The 14,060-nt window shown below is 46.7% G+C and overlaps 1 protein-coding gene across 1 annotated transcript in view; it reads left to right on the forward strand.

The window, feature by feature from the left end:
* Positions 1 to 3,980, forward strand: part of SEC16B (SEC16 homolog B, endoplasmic reticulum export factor) — a 56,225-nt gene extending 52,245 nt beyond the window's left edge. Inside the window, exons 24-28 of the mRNA XM_060091212.1 lie at positions 12 to 110; positions 466 to 577; positions 712 to 791; positions 2,112 to 2,210; positions 2,859 to 3,980. Of these exons, the coding sequence (XP_059947195.1) occupies positions 12 to 110; positions 466 to 577; positions 712 to 791; positions 2,112 to 2,210; positions 2,859 to 2,927 (459 nt within the window). The 3' untranslated portion in view covers positions 2,928 to 3,980. The remainder of the gene's footprint in view (positions 1 to 11; positions 111 to 465; positions 578 to 711; positions 792 to 2,111; positions 2,211 to 2,858) is intronic.
* Positions 3,981 to 14,060: the final 10,080 nt, after the last annotated feature.

The raw sequence follows: 14,060 nt of genomic DNA on the forward strand, positions 1-14,060 counted from the left end.
CCTCCCTCCAGGGCTTGGGGTTTGGCTGGCTCAGCTGGTTTCGCCCGAAGCCCGCCGGCGACGCGCCCCCCTCTGGAGACGAGGATGCATCTGACGGTCCTGACTCCGAGGTAACCTGGGCAGGGAGGGCCGGAAGCTCCCCCTTCCAGGGGCCCTAGGAGGGTCTGGAGCTGGCATCTCTACCCTGGGCCGGGTGAAACAGGTTTAGCGATGGAAGATTGTGGGAAACAAATTGGTCCAGTGAGGGGAAAGGCAGATGATGAAAGGCCTTAGAAGTCAGGATGAAGAAATTTAACTTTTGAGGGACAGGAGTTAACTTGGATCATTGAGCAGAGGACCGGCATAAAGAAAATGGAACTTGGGGGAGAGAAGGCCAGCATCTGGCCGCCATGTGGGCCCTGCAGGAGTACAAGCAGGCAGCACCGGTTTAGCTACCGTCAGGGACACCTTCCTTTCTGCACTAAGCAGGAAGCCCCGCGAGCATCTGATCCACCCCGGCCCAGCCCGGGCCTCTCGCCGACGCCGCCCCCAGCTCCCCAGTCTCTGCCGGATGCCGGCGCCTTCTCCAGGGACACAGGTACCGCCAACCTCATGTCCTCTGGGCTGTCTGTGGTCCTCTCTGTGCTCCCCGGGGGCGTGGGGGGTGCCTTCTGGGAGTGGGGACTCCTCTGTCCCGAGCAGCGGGAACACCCCCGACTCATTTCTTCCTAGGTGGCAGTGAAGCCCAAGGATCAGCGTCCGGGGCGGGGACAGCCGAGGGCACGGGGAGTGGAGGCATGTCAGGACCTCAGGTGAGCAGCCCACCAGCCGCCTCTGTGTGGACTGAACTTTCACGTGGGCTGCAGGTGCCGCCCTGTGAGGGCCTGACTCGTGGAGGATATGGAGAAAGCGTCTGTATTAGTTTGCTAGGGCTGCCAGAACGAGGTATCAGAGACTGTGCCATTTAAACACCAGAAACTTCCTTCCTCCCAGTTCTGGAGGCTGGAGATCTGAGATGAAGGTGCCGGCAGTGTGGGTTTCTCCCGCAGCTTCTCTCCTTGGCTTGTAGCTGGCCATCTTCTCCCTGAGTCTTTACATGGTCTTACCTCAGTGTGTGTCTATGTCCAAATTTTCTTTTCTTATAAGAACACCGATCATGATGGGTTAGGGCCACTCTAATGGCTTCATGTTACCTTAATCAGCTCTTTAAATTTTTTTTTTTTTTTCCGGTATGCGGGCCTCTCACTGTTGTGGCCTCTCCCGTTGCGGAGCACAGGCTCCGGACGCGCAGGCTCAGCGGCCATGGCTCACGGGCCCAGCCGCTCCGTGGCATGTGGGATCTTCCCGGACCGGGGCATGAACCCGTGTCCCCTGCATCGGCAGGCGGACTCTCAACCACTGCACCACCAGGGAAGCCCCCTTAATCACCTCTTTAAAGACACTGTCTCCAAATACATTCTGAGGTGCTGGGGTTAGGACTTCAACATATGAAGTTTGGGGGGAACAGGAGTTAACCCATAACTGCTTCCTTAGGTGATGTCTAGAGAACGGCCTTGGGACTTCCCTGGCGGTCCAGTGGTTAAGACTGTGTGCTTCCACTGCAGGGGTGGTGGGTTCAATCCCTGGTTGGGGAACTAAGATCCCGCATGCCATGTGGCATGGCCAAAAAAAAAAACAAACAAAAAAAAGAGAACGACCTTTTTCCCTGTCCCAGTAGGAGCCAGAGTTCACCAGTATCCTTGGCAAGGGCTGTGATAAACTCTTGATGAATTGTCCACACCAGTATGGATTTCATGCCAATTGCTAGGAAAACATGTTTATTTCTTGTGGCCTGGTTACAGCACTCTTGTAGTATTCTAGGTCTTTCGAAGAATATGAGGTTACTTTTTATGATGCTATTAATACATTTATTATGACCTTTTCTTCTCATGCAGCAGCACCCAAGGCTCTGCAATGTCACCCTTGACCCAGGGGTTGGCTGTGCCCACTTGAACCACGTTTGTTTGCTCAGTATTCCCTGAGCTGTATCATATCTGCATCTCTTGACCAAAGTTGATGCTCAGGGAAGCCCTTGATGTTCTGGAATCTGGGGAGTGGTGACTAAGAGGATTTTCCATTATTTTCCATCACAGGGTGTTTCCTCCGGGCTCTCCTTCAACCCTGGTGTTCTGCTTCCCCCACCCCCCTTGAAAGGGGCTGTCCCTCTCTACAACCCATCCCAGGTCCCCCAGGTAAGGAGGCCCTGAGAGAGAGGGGTTAGGAGCATGGGTTCTGGATTAAGGAGACCCAGGTTTATAACTTACTTATAACAAATTACTGTGCCTGAGTTCTTGAGCAACGACTAACCTCTCTAAGTCTCAGTTTCTGCATCTGTAAAATAGGGTTAGTAGTAGCTACCTCAGCAGGCAGTTGTGAGGATTAAACCGGAGCATGTCTGTGAAGGGACTGGCACTCAGAAAATGCTCAGTCAATGTCACTGTTATTAATATTGCACTTGACCTTTCGTAAGTCTTGAGACTCAGGAGAGACACTTGGTGTTGGTGTCAATGGTGTGGTTGCACCAGGGCTGTGTCCTGGGGGCGAGGGGATCTTTGCAAAGTTTGATTGAAGCTAAAGTCCCTGCTTCTGCATGATGTGGGGCAGACTGCTTGTTCTGATGCATTACTGGCCTCCCTTCTATATAAAATTGAATTTCTTTCTCCTTATTTAAGAGGTGAAGGTGTTGGGTGAAAGTGAATAATGAGAACACCACCATGGGAAGCCAAATACAGCAGAAGGGCTTCTAGACCCTCAGGATGCCCAAGCTCAATCCAGCCAGTCAGCCCTGGTTGGAGTCATGCTTGGGGCTATAATCTAGTGCCATGCTTGTTCTTTTCCAGCTCTCCATGGCTACCAGCCTGAACCGGCCAAATCGCCTAGCTCAGCGCCGCTATCCAACCCAGCTGTGATGAGAAGGACCACCCATCCCAGGCTGGTCTCCCTGAAGCACAACTTTTATGTTGTTCTCGTTTCTTAATCTCCCAGCCCCTCTGCCACATCAGGGCCCCCAAGAGGGTTGTGCTAGCCTGTTGCCTCCATGGGGCATAGAGAACGCAAGGGGACAGGGTCTCCCAGGACATAGCTCAGTTCAGTCTCTTAAGATTAGCTTCAGAATGATGGTGCAAATGACTTCATCAGATGGAAAAGCTGGGCATAACAGCAGACTGGAGGTGAGCAGAATGCTCTGGCAGCAGCACTTAGAATGTGGCTTGAGATCCTCAGGAAATTCAGGGCCTAAGAATCCCACTGCTGGAATCAGTGATGACACCACTAGGCTCAGCAGCAGGAAATTACTGGGGGAGAGCCACTCAGAGCAATATTCGAGACTAACATTGACTTCTTCCTCAGCCTTAGTTACAGACCAATTCATGGCTCTAGTTAGCAAAGAAGTTTTGAATCTCGGAAACTTATCATTGTTTCCCGTCATCATTCCCTCTTGGGTGACATTTTGGCAGTTTCCCTCTTGGTTTTAGTTTTGTGCACATTTTTTATGTGGTTCAGATTAATTATATTTCTCTCACTTTCTTAGCTGGTCCTATTTTTCCACATTCTGGCATCTGGCTATCAAGTTAGATTGCTGTAGGCATCATATTGTCATGGTAACTACTGAACCTAATGATGCAGATGGATGGAACATCAGTGTAATAAAGGATGGAAAATGTTCCCTAAAAATTCACTCCTTCCATAAGAGAGGAGGAATGAGTGCCTGAGTTTGTTAATACCTCCCTTCCTCCCTTGGGCCTTTGCAAATTGATGTTCGGAGGGTCAGAGGAGCCAGAGGGAGGAGGGGGACATCTTGGAAATTTCCATTTCTCCTTTCAAACCCCCAATAGGAGTAACTCTTGCTGTTTGTCAGATTTGCTGAAAATTGTTCCTCACAAAGAACATTTTTTGTATGTGTAATTGTACATTACAGGTTTTGTACTTTAATGTAATATGGTTCTGATGTTGATAGCGATTAAACCAGATAATTTTATAGCAGATGCTTGTCTCCTGCTGGTTTTTGCAGAGGGAGAGAGCACATTGAGTGGTCTCTTCCCTGAAGTCTTTCTAATAATGGTTTCATTGTGTGATAGGTGTGAACAGCTGGTAAAAGCCCTTTGTTAATGGAGAATCTAGGGAATGATCCTCTTAACTTCTAAGTCTACCGCTATTTTTTCAGTTAAAAAAATATGGACAAAAGCTCCTCTGATGCAAATTGGTTACTCTGTTAACTAAATATTGCATATTCTGTTCTCTAAAAAGTTTATTCATCTCTCAGATTAAATTGGGAAATGTGTGCACCAGTGTTTTGCATCTAGAAGGCCCTCAGTAAGTGCTGTTCCCTTTTTCCCTAAAAAAGACTGCAGCCCCTTCAGTTTGGTATGCTGACACCCAGTGGCGGTACCATGTCAGCAGTTTGTGAGTTTCATAGGCACCAAATTGTTTAGACTTGAATCCTGGCTCATCCACAGTTCATCTTGTAGTCTTGGACAGGGTTATCTAACTGTCCTGTGCTTCAGTTCCCTCATCTATAAAATGAGGATGATAATTACAATAGTACTTACCATATAGGGACAGTGCAAGAATGAAAGGAGTCAAGCTCTTAAAAAAGTACCTAGTACATGCTAAGCATTTTATGTGTATGTTTTAAAAAAATTATTAGTATATAATCTAATAAGTAAAATTGCCTTATCTTGTTGCCTATGATATTAAACTGTGGATTTTTCATTCTTTTTTTAAATTATATTTTTGAAGTATAGTTGATTAATTCCTACTGTACAGCAAAGTGATTCAGTTATACATATATACATTCTTTTTTAATATTCTCTTCCATTATGGTTTATCACAGGATATTGAATATAGTTCCCTGTGCTATACAGTAGGATCTTGTTGTTGATCCATTCTGTGTATAATAGTTTGCATCTGCTAATCCCAAATTCCCAACCCATTCCTCCCCCATTCCCCCTCCCCCTTGGCAACCACAAGTCTGTTTTCTGTGTCTGTGAGTCTGTTTCTGTTTCGTAAATAAGTTCATTTGCGTCATATTTTAGATTCCACATATCCGTGATATATGGTATTTGTCTTTCTCTTTCTGAATTGTTTCACATAGTGTGATAACCTCTAGGTCCATCCATGTTGCTGCAAATGGCATTATTTCATTCTTTTTTATGGCTGAGTAGTATTCCATTGTATATATGTACCACATCTTCTTTATCCGTTCATCTGTTGATGGACATTTAGGTTGCTTCTATGTCTTGACTCTTGTAAATAGTGCTGCTCTGAATATTGGGGTTCATTTCTCTTTTCAAATTATGGTTTTCTCTGGATATATGCCCAGGGGTAGGATTGCAGGGATCACATGGCAACTCTAGTTTTAGTTTTTTGAGGAACCTCCATGCTGTTTTCCATAGTGGCTGTACCAATTTACATTCTCACCAACAGTGTAGGAGGGTTCCTTTTTCTCCACACCCTCTCCAGCATTTGTTATTTGTAGACATTTTAATGATGAGCATTCTGACCAGTGTGAGGTGGTACCTCATTGTAGTTTTGATTTGCATTTCTCTAATAATTAGCGATGTTGAGCATCTTTTCATGTGTCTGTTGGCCATCTGTATGAGATTTTTCTTTCTTGATACAGGTGTATAATGGGAAGAATAATTTAAAATTACTTCTCAATAGGTGTTCTTATGACTAAGCCAGTTTCTCTCCCTGAATCCCACCTGCCACCAATGTTAGGTCATGTGGCTTAGTGCCCCCAGGAACAATGACATAGGGGAAGTCCTACCCCATAAAAAGAAGCACTTTAGAGGAGGAGAGTGAGGACCAAAGAGGAAGGTAAAGACATCAGATGCCTGTGTCCTCACTTCTGCCTCCCGTTGGGATTATTCATGGTAAATGAGCGACTACAGTGTCAACAAAGCAGGTACTGAGATTAGTTACTTCCCAGGCACAGGAAGTAATATGTGCAGCAGTGGACACATTTTATGAGGGGAAAATCAGAGGGTTTTATGCACTAGAAAGGGAGGAGACCATGGTACTTATGCTAATTCATGATTGGAAGCTTGTACTCTGGCAAAGTCAGAATGCATCCATTAACATGGAGCATGGTCGGTTAAAACAAGTCCTGTCGTTCATTCGTCAGGAAAGAGCCCTCAGTTGGGCCTAGTAAGGGTATGATGAACTGGGGTCTCTCAGAGTTCTTGGTTGTTTATCAGCTTTTTTTAGTGGTCGTGATGGTGGTGAGTTTGCTAAAGGTCATGACTGTTTTAGAGCTTTAGGGGTTAAAACCAGTTGTGGTGAAACAAAGCAAATGCAGCTGTAAGAAGAAAATACTTTGTTCCTCCTTTACAAGGTGGAAGCTTGGGGAGTAGAACAGGTTGTGCTAGAAATATGCTGCTGGGAACCGGGAGCCTGAGAACACTGAGGCCTTTCCTCATCTATAGCTCCCGAGAGGCTGCAAGCCTCTGCAGGCCAAGGAGAAGCTGGCTTTGGCTTGGGAGCCATAGCATCTTGGCCTTGGGTTTGACCATGGTCTGAGGCAGAGCCTCCAGCTCCCTGCAGTCTGGTGTATGTGGACTCTTACAGGCAATGATTGCACAGTGTCCCAAAAGGCCACAAGGGACCAGTTCTTCCCTGCAGATGCCAGGTCAGCGCCGGGCCAGACCAGCTACCTGCAAGGTGTAAGGCTGACCGTGTCAGCCATAGGTCTTTTTTCCCATCACCATAGGCCATTTTAGGGAGAGGAGATAAACAGAATTTTCTCTCTTTTAAAAAGGGAATTACCCAAAGATGCCGTTTAAAAGGGAAGAAACTGAGATATTGTTAATTGGCAAGTTTGTTTTTGCCCCTACTCCTCAATGGGGTATGAGCTTGGAGGAAGAATAGTTATAGGAAATAAAGAAGCTACATTTTTCTTAAAAAACTGAGTGGTAATGTGCAAATTTGCGATCCTGCTATATACATATAATTTAATATTTATATGGAAACATTTAAACCTAATGTTCAGTAATTTGGAAGGGAATAAACCGTTAAATTCCATTTAAGCGTCTTTATCACATATCACCATTCCTGCCTTCTGTCTAATCCCCTTATATGACTATAAAACTGCAAACAAGCCTTGCTTCCTCAGTCACCTATGCATACTCCTCTTTCAGCCCTAACTCAAGCTTCAGGTTGCTCAGGAGCAAAGTCTCTGCTACCTTTTTTCTTTACCCTAGAAATCTCCTTTCTCTTTGGTTTCTTCTTCTGAGCAACCAAGAAGGGCAGGAGACTGCATCCACCTCTTCACTAAAATCAGAATATTTTCTTCCCACAGGAAATATGCAAAGCACTCTTGCACGTGAAAAGAATAATAGGTGTGTAATTTGTGTCTCTCCACTCACAGGGGTTTCTCTGACACTTCCCCCACCAAGAGAGTGGCATGGAAGTGCCTTTTCCCCTCTTGTTTTTGTCATCTTAAGCTGGAAATTGCATATGGCATGGTCTGCATGTAATACGGTATTAGGTACTTACCTGGGTTTGCCTCAAACACGGCCTTCAACACTGCCTGCTCTCAGGAAGTACTTATACCAGGCACCATTCATTCAGATCCTTCAGAAATGGTCTCTTAATGAGATTTAAAGTTATTTTGAATGAGGATTTAGAGCATATTAAACTGTTTTCATTGCGATCTCACTAAGTAGAGGAATCTGCTTCCCATACTCTCTTCCTTTTTATATGTATCTCCAGGTAATGGTACTTTGCAGGAACTAGGTCAACAGCAGTGCAACTCAGACTTGACCCATGCAAACTATTGTTATTTTAATGTGAGATGCTTTCCTGGTCTTTATCCAACTTAGAGCCGATTAAGTATCCCATTTTTAAAGAATCTCAAGAGAGAAGGATTCCATGGATTCCCCTGAGGTTTCAGGCTAGGGTTTCACACTCTTACACATTATTAGGAAGCTATTCCTAGTACTTTCCACCCAAATCACTCATGTGGCTCTTTGAGACTCTCAGCTGGTCCTCAGCAGAGATGGAAAACAGCTGCTCCCCACCACCTGTGCCTGGAACTCTTCCACGTTCTGTAAGCCCGTTAAATCATGTCTCAGCTTGTAAAATGAAGGCTTACAAAATGGGGTTTTCTTGACTAAAGTTGGGGATTAAACCAGCTAAATGGTTGGAATCTTTTGGTAGCTATGGTGGCCAGACACTGTGAATTGCAGTAACAATAGAAACATATTTATTGAGTACTTATGTGATAGGGGCCTTGCGAGCGCGCAGCTGTTAGAGCCAGACAGTTATCGCGAGACCCTGAGCGCGGCCGGCAGTCAGCCTCGCAGCGGTCCTCCAAGCAGAGGGTTCGGTGAGAGGCGGATCGCGTCCTTCTCCCTCGGGCGCTCCAGGGCCTCTGGCTTCGGGCGTGGCGGGTGAGCTGGGGGGCCCGGGCGGGGACAGGCTGAGGGCTGTGTCCCGCAGAGCTCTAGAGCCCTCTCCACGGCCGCCCACTGGCCAGGCCCAGGCCTGGAAGCAGCAGCGAACCTCTCCCACACCCCAACCTCTGCGACCTGGTGGTGGCATCTCCTTAGGTCGCAGTCCGTGGAGGCTTCAGCAACTGGAATATATGGACACCGCCACTAAGGTAACAGCTTGAACCAGCTTCAGTCTCTCTGTTCAAGTTTCAAAAATTGGTCCAGCTTAGATCAGTTGTCTACCCGTAGGAGGTGGCCAGAGGTCAGGGCTAAGTTGCAAGGACATTGCACATTATTACTTCGGGTCCACCTCTGTGGTTGGCGCTATTCCCAAAGAGAGGCAGTTGTGAGCTGGGAATTAACCTGATTGGTATTTGCTACACGTATTCCTATTGATCCTAAACAAATGATTCTTTCCAGTTTAAATGAAAAGTCTGGGCTTCCCTGGTGGCACAGTGGTTGAGAGTCCGCCTGCCGATGGAGGGGACACGGGTTCGTGCCCCGGTCCGGGAAGATCCCACGTACCGTGGAGCGGCTGGGTCCGTGAGCCATGGCCGCTGAACCTGTGCGTCCGGAGCCTGTGCTCCGCAACGGGAGAGGCCACAACAGGGAGAGGCTCGCGTACGGCAAAAAAAAAAAAAAAAAAAGGTAGTCTGAGGGACTTCCCTGGTGGTCCAGTGGGTAAGACTCTGTTCTCCCAGTGCAGGGGCCCTGGGTTCGATCCCTGGTCAGGGAACTAGATCCCGCATGCATGCCACAGCTGAGTCCGCATGCCGCAACGAGGATCCTGCGTGCCGCAACTAAGACCCAGCGCAGCCTAAATAAATACATAAATACTAAAGAAAAAAAAAAGAAAAGCCTGAGGGCCAGCTGGGTCCTGGGAGCCTGGCTTGCTCAGTGATGATGGCTGAGCAGGGTCTGGCCCTCAGGGTGCCACCAGCTGAGATCTGCCTCCTCAGCCGGGGCTGGGCACTGGCGGGAGGACCCAGACTGGGTGCTGGATGAATGCTCCCCGGGAGGGTAACCAGCCTGTGCAGGGACCCCTCCTCATAGCCAGGCCTGAACCTCGGAGGGCGAGAGTTGAGCCTTTGGGACCTTGTCCTTTCTTGTCAGAACAAAGAATAATGTTTATTTTGGTGGAGGTTTACAGGAACATCGTGACCTGACCATGACCTAACCTCAAGAACAAAGACTCTGACACCAAGAAGTCTGCAACAACTAATCATGCCACTCCCTCACCTTTCCTATAAAGGGCTTGCTGAAAGCTTTTGGGGAGTTCTGGGTTTTTAAGGCATGAGGCACCTGTCTCCTTGCATGGCCCTGCAATAAACCTTTGTCTGCTCCAAACTCTGACGTTTTGGTATTGTTTGGCCTCACTGTGCATCAGGCACATGGACTTGCATTTGATAACACTTACTTTGTGTCAGGTGCTGTGATATACATTCTATGAAGTATATAGTCATATTGCAACGTTTTATAGATGAGGAATCTGAAAATTCAAGAGATAGATTAAACAATATGTCCAAAGTCACACAGCTCATAAGGATGGAGCTGGGATTAGAATCCAGGTAGTCTGGCCTCAGAATCTCGGCTTTTAGCTACATTGTCGTTGGACATATGTACATTTATTTGTTCACTAATTCATCAGATATTAATTGAATGATGTGTCAGGCATTGCACTACTTTCTCAACAAGGTGGTCTTCACACTTAAAACACTCAAAGTCTAGTGAGGGAGACAGACACATGAACACAGAAATTACTGCCTAATGTGAGAACTGTTGTACTTAAAAATATATTCAAAGAACTTAGTTACCTTGATATCCTTCATAATGTAGGGATGTCATATATTTATATAATTTGGGGGCTAATATGTAATATGTTCAAATTATACCACCTACTGCTAGTTACAATCAAGGTGAAGTTTGTCGCTAGTGGGTAGGAAAGCAAATTTAAACATTTGAGCCAAAGTTTAAAGTGGCATTAAGCTGTGGAGGGTGCTCATGAAGCCTGAAGGAACAAGGGTCGTGGAGCATTGTGATAACAAGGGTCATGGAGCATTGTGATGACGGGGCATGGAACATTGTGATGACAAGGGCATGGAGCATTGTGATGACAGGGGTCATGGAGCATTGTGATGACAGGGGTCATGGAGCATTGTGATGCCAATGGCATGGAGCATTGAGATGCCAGGGGTCATGGAGGATTGTGATGACAAGGGTCATGGAGCGTTGTGATGACAAGGGTCATGGAGCATTGTGATGACAGGGGTCATGGAGCATTGTGATGCCAAGGGTCATGGAGCATTGTGATGACAAGGGCTTGGAGCATTGTGATGACAGGGGCATGTAGCCTTGTGATTACAGGGGTCATGGAGCATTGTGATGACAAGGGCATAGAACATTGGGCTGAAGAGGATCATGGAGTATTGTGATGAGAGGGGGCATGGAGCATTGTGATGACAAGGGTCATGGAGCATTGTGATGACAAGGGCAAGGAACATTGTGATGATAAGGGCATGTAGCATTGTGGTGACAGGGGTGAGGGAGCATTGTGATGACAAGTGCATGGAGCACTGTGATGACGGGTAATTGAGCATTGTGAAGACAACAGCATGGAGCATTGTGATGACACGGGTCATGGAGCATTGTGATGACAAGCACATGGAGCATTGTGATGACAAGGGTCATGGAGCATTGTGATGACCAGGGCATGGAGCATTGTGATGGCAAGACCATGGAGCATTGTGATGAGAAGACCATGGATAATTGTGATGACGAGTGTCATGGAGCACTGTAATGACAAGGGACATGGAACTTGCTATGACAGGGGTCATGGAGCATTGCGATGACAAGTGCACGGAGAATTGTGATGACAAGAGCATGTAACATTGTGATGAGAAGTGTCATGGAGCATTGTGATGACAAGGATGTGGAGCATTGTGATGACAAGGGACATGGAGCATTGTGATGACCAGGGCATGGAGCATTGTGATGGCAAGACCATGGAGCATTGTGATGAGAAGACCATGGATAATTGTGATGACGAGTGTCATGGAGCACTGTAATGACAAGGGACATGGAGCATTGTGATCACAGGGGTCATTTAGCATTGTGATGACAAGGGTCATGGAGCATTCTGATGACAAGCTTGTGGAGTATTGTGATGACAATGGCATAGAGCATTGTGATGAAAAGGGCATGGATCATTGTGATGAAAAAGGCATGGAACCTTTTCATGACAGGGTTCAAGGAGCATTCTGATGACAAGTGTCAGGGAGCATTGTGATGACAAGTGTATTGAGCATTGTGATGACAAAGGTCATAGAGCATTGTGATGACAAGGGCATGGAGTATTGTGATGACAGGCATCATGGGGTGTTGTGATGACAAGTGTTATGGAACATTGTGATCACAAGGGTTTGGAGCATTGTGATGACAGAGGTCATGGATCATTTTGATTTCAAGGAGCATGGAGCATTGTGATGACAAGGGCATGAAGCAATGTGATCCCAAGGTTCATGGAGGATTGTGATGACAATGGTAATGGAGTATTGTGATGACAAGCACATGGAGCATTGTGATGACAAGGTCATGTAGCATTTTGCTGACAAAGGCATGGAGCATTGTGATGACAAGGGTCATGGAGCACTGTGATGACAAGCGTCACGGAGCATTGTGATTACAGGGATCATGGAGCATTGGGATGACAAGGGCCTGGATCATTGTGATGACAAGGGTCATGGAGCATTTTGATGACAAGAGTCCCGGATCATTGTGTTGTCAGGGGTCATGGAGCATTGTGATGACAGTGGTCATGGAGCATTGTGATGACAGGGGTCATGGAGCATTGTGATGAGAAGGTCATGGAGCATTGGGCTGAAAATGTTCATGGAGTATTGTGATGACAGGGGTCATGGAGCATTTTGATGACAAGAGTCCCGGATCATTGTGTTGTCAGGGGTCATGGAGCGTTGTGATGACAGTGGTCATGGAGCATTGTGTTGTCAGGGGTCATGGAGCGTTGTGGTGACAGTGGTCATGGAGCATTGTGATGACAGGGGTCATGGAGCATTGTGATGAAAAAGGCATGGAACCTTTTCATGACAGGGTTCAAGGAGCATTCTGACGACAAGTGTCAGGGAGCATTGTGATGACAAGTGTATTGAGCATTGTGATGACAAAGGTCATGGAGCATTGTGATGACAAGGGCATGGAGTATTGTGATGACAGGCATCATGGGGCGTTGTGATGACAAGTGTTATGGAACATTGTGATCACAAGGGTTTGGAGCATTGTGATGACAGAGGTCATGGATCATTTTGATTTCAAGGAGCATGGAGCATTGTGATGACAAGGGCATGAAGCAATGTGATCCCAAGGTTCATGGAGGATTGTGATGACAATGGTAATGGAGTATTGTGATGACAAGCACATGGAGCATTGTGATGACAAGGTCATGTAGCATTTTGCTGACAAAGGCATGGAGCATTGTGATGACAAGGGTCATGGAGCACTGTGATGACAAGCGTCACGGAGCATTGTGATTACAGGGATCATGGAGCATTGGGATGACAAGGGCCTGGATCATTGTGATGACAAGGGTCATGGAGCATTTTGATGACAAGAGTCCTGGATCATTGTGTTGTCAGGGGTCATGGAGCGTTGTGGTGACAGTGGTCATGGAGCATTGTGATGACAGGGGTCATGGAGCATTGTGATGAGAAGGTCATGGAGCATTGGGCTGAAAATGTTCATGGAGTATTGTGATGACAGGGGTCATGGAGCATTGTGATGACAAGGGAATGGAGCATTGTGATGACAAGGTCCTGGAGCATTGTGATGAGAAGACCATGGAGCCTTGTGATGACAAGTCTCATGGAGCATTCTGATGAAAAGGGGCATGGAGCATTGTGATTACAGGGGTCTTGGAGCATTGTGATGACAAGGGCATGGAGCATTGTGATGAGAAGGCCATGGAGCATTGTGATGACATGCGTCATGGAGCTTTGTGATGACAAGGGCATGGAGCATTGTGATTACAGGGGTCTTGGAGCATTGTGATGAAAAGGGCATGGATCATTGTGATGAAAAAGGCATGGAGCCTTGTCATGACAGGGTTCAAGGAGCATACTGACGACAAGTGTCAGGGAGCATTGTGATGACAAGTGTATTGAGCATTGTGATGACAAAGTTCATGGAGCATTGTGATGAGAAGACCACGGATAATTGTGATGGCGAGCGTCATGGGGCGTTGTGATGACAAGTGTTATGGAACATTGTGGTCACAAGGGTTTGGAGCATTGTGATGACAGAGGTCATGGAGCATTTTGATTTCATTGTGATGACAATAGCATGAAGCATTATGATGATGGGCATGGTGCATTGTGATGACAGGGTTCATGGAGCATTGAGATGAAAAGGGGCATGGAGCATTGTGATTAGAGGTGTCTTGGAGCATTGTGATGACAAGGGCATGGAGCATTGTGATGAGAAGGCCATGGAGCATTGTGATGACATGCGTCATGGAACTTTGTGATGACAAGGGCATGGAGCATTGTGATTACAGGGGTCTTGGAGCATTGTGATGACAAGGGTCATGGAGCCTTGTGA

The sequence above is a fragment of the Mesoplodon densirostris genome, chromosome 2 (genome assembly GCF_025265405.1).
Source record: "Mesoplodon densirostris isolate mMesDen1 chromosome 2, mMesDen1 primary haplotype, whole genome shotgun sequence".
NCBI classification, from domain to species: domain Eukaryota; kingdom Metazoa; phylum Chordata; class Mammalia; order Artiodactyla; family Ziphiidae; genus Mesoplodon; species Mesoplodon densirostris.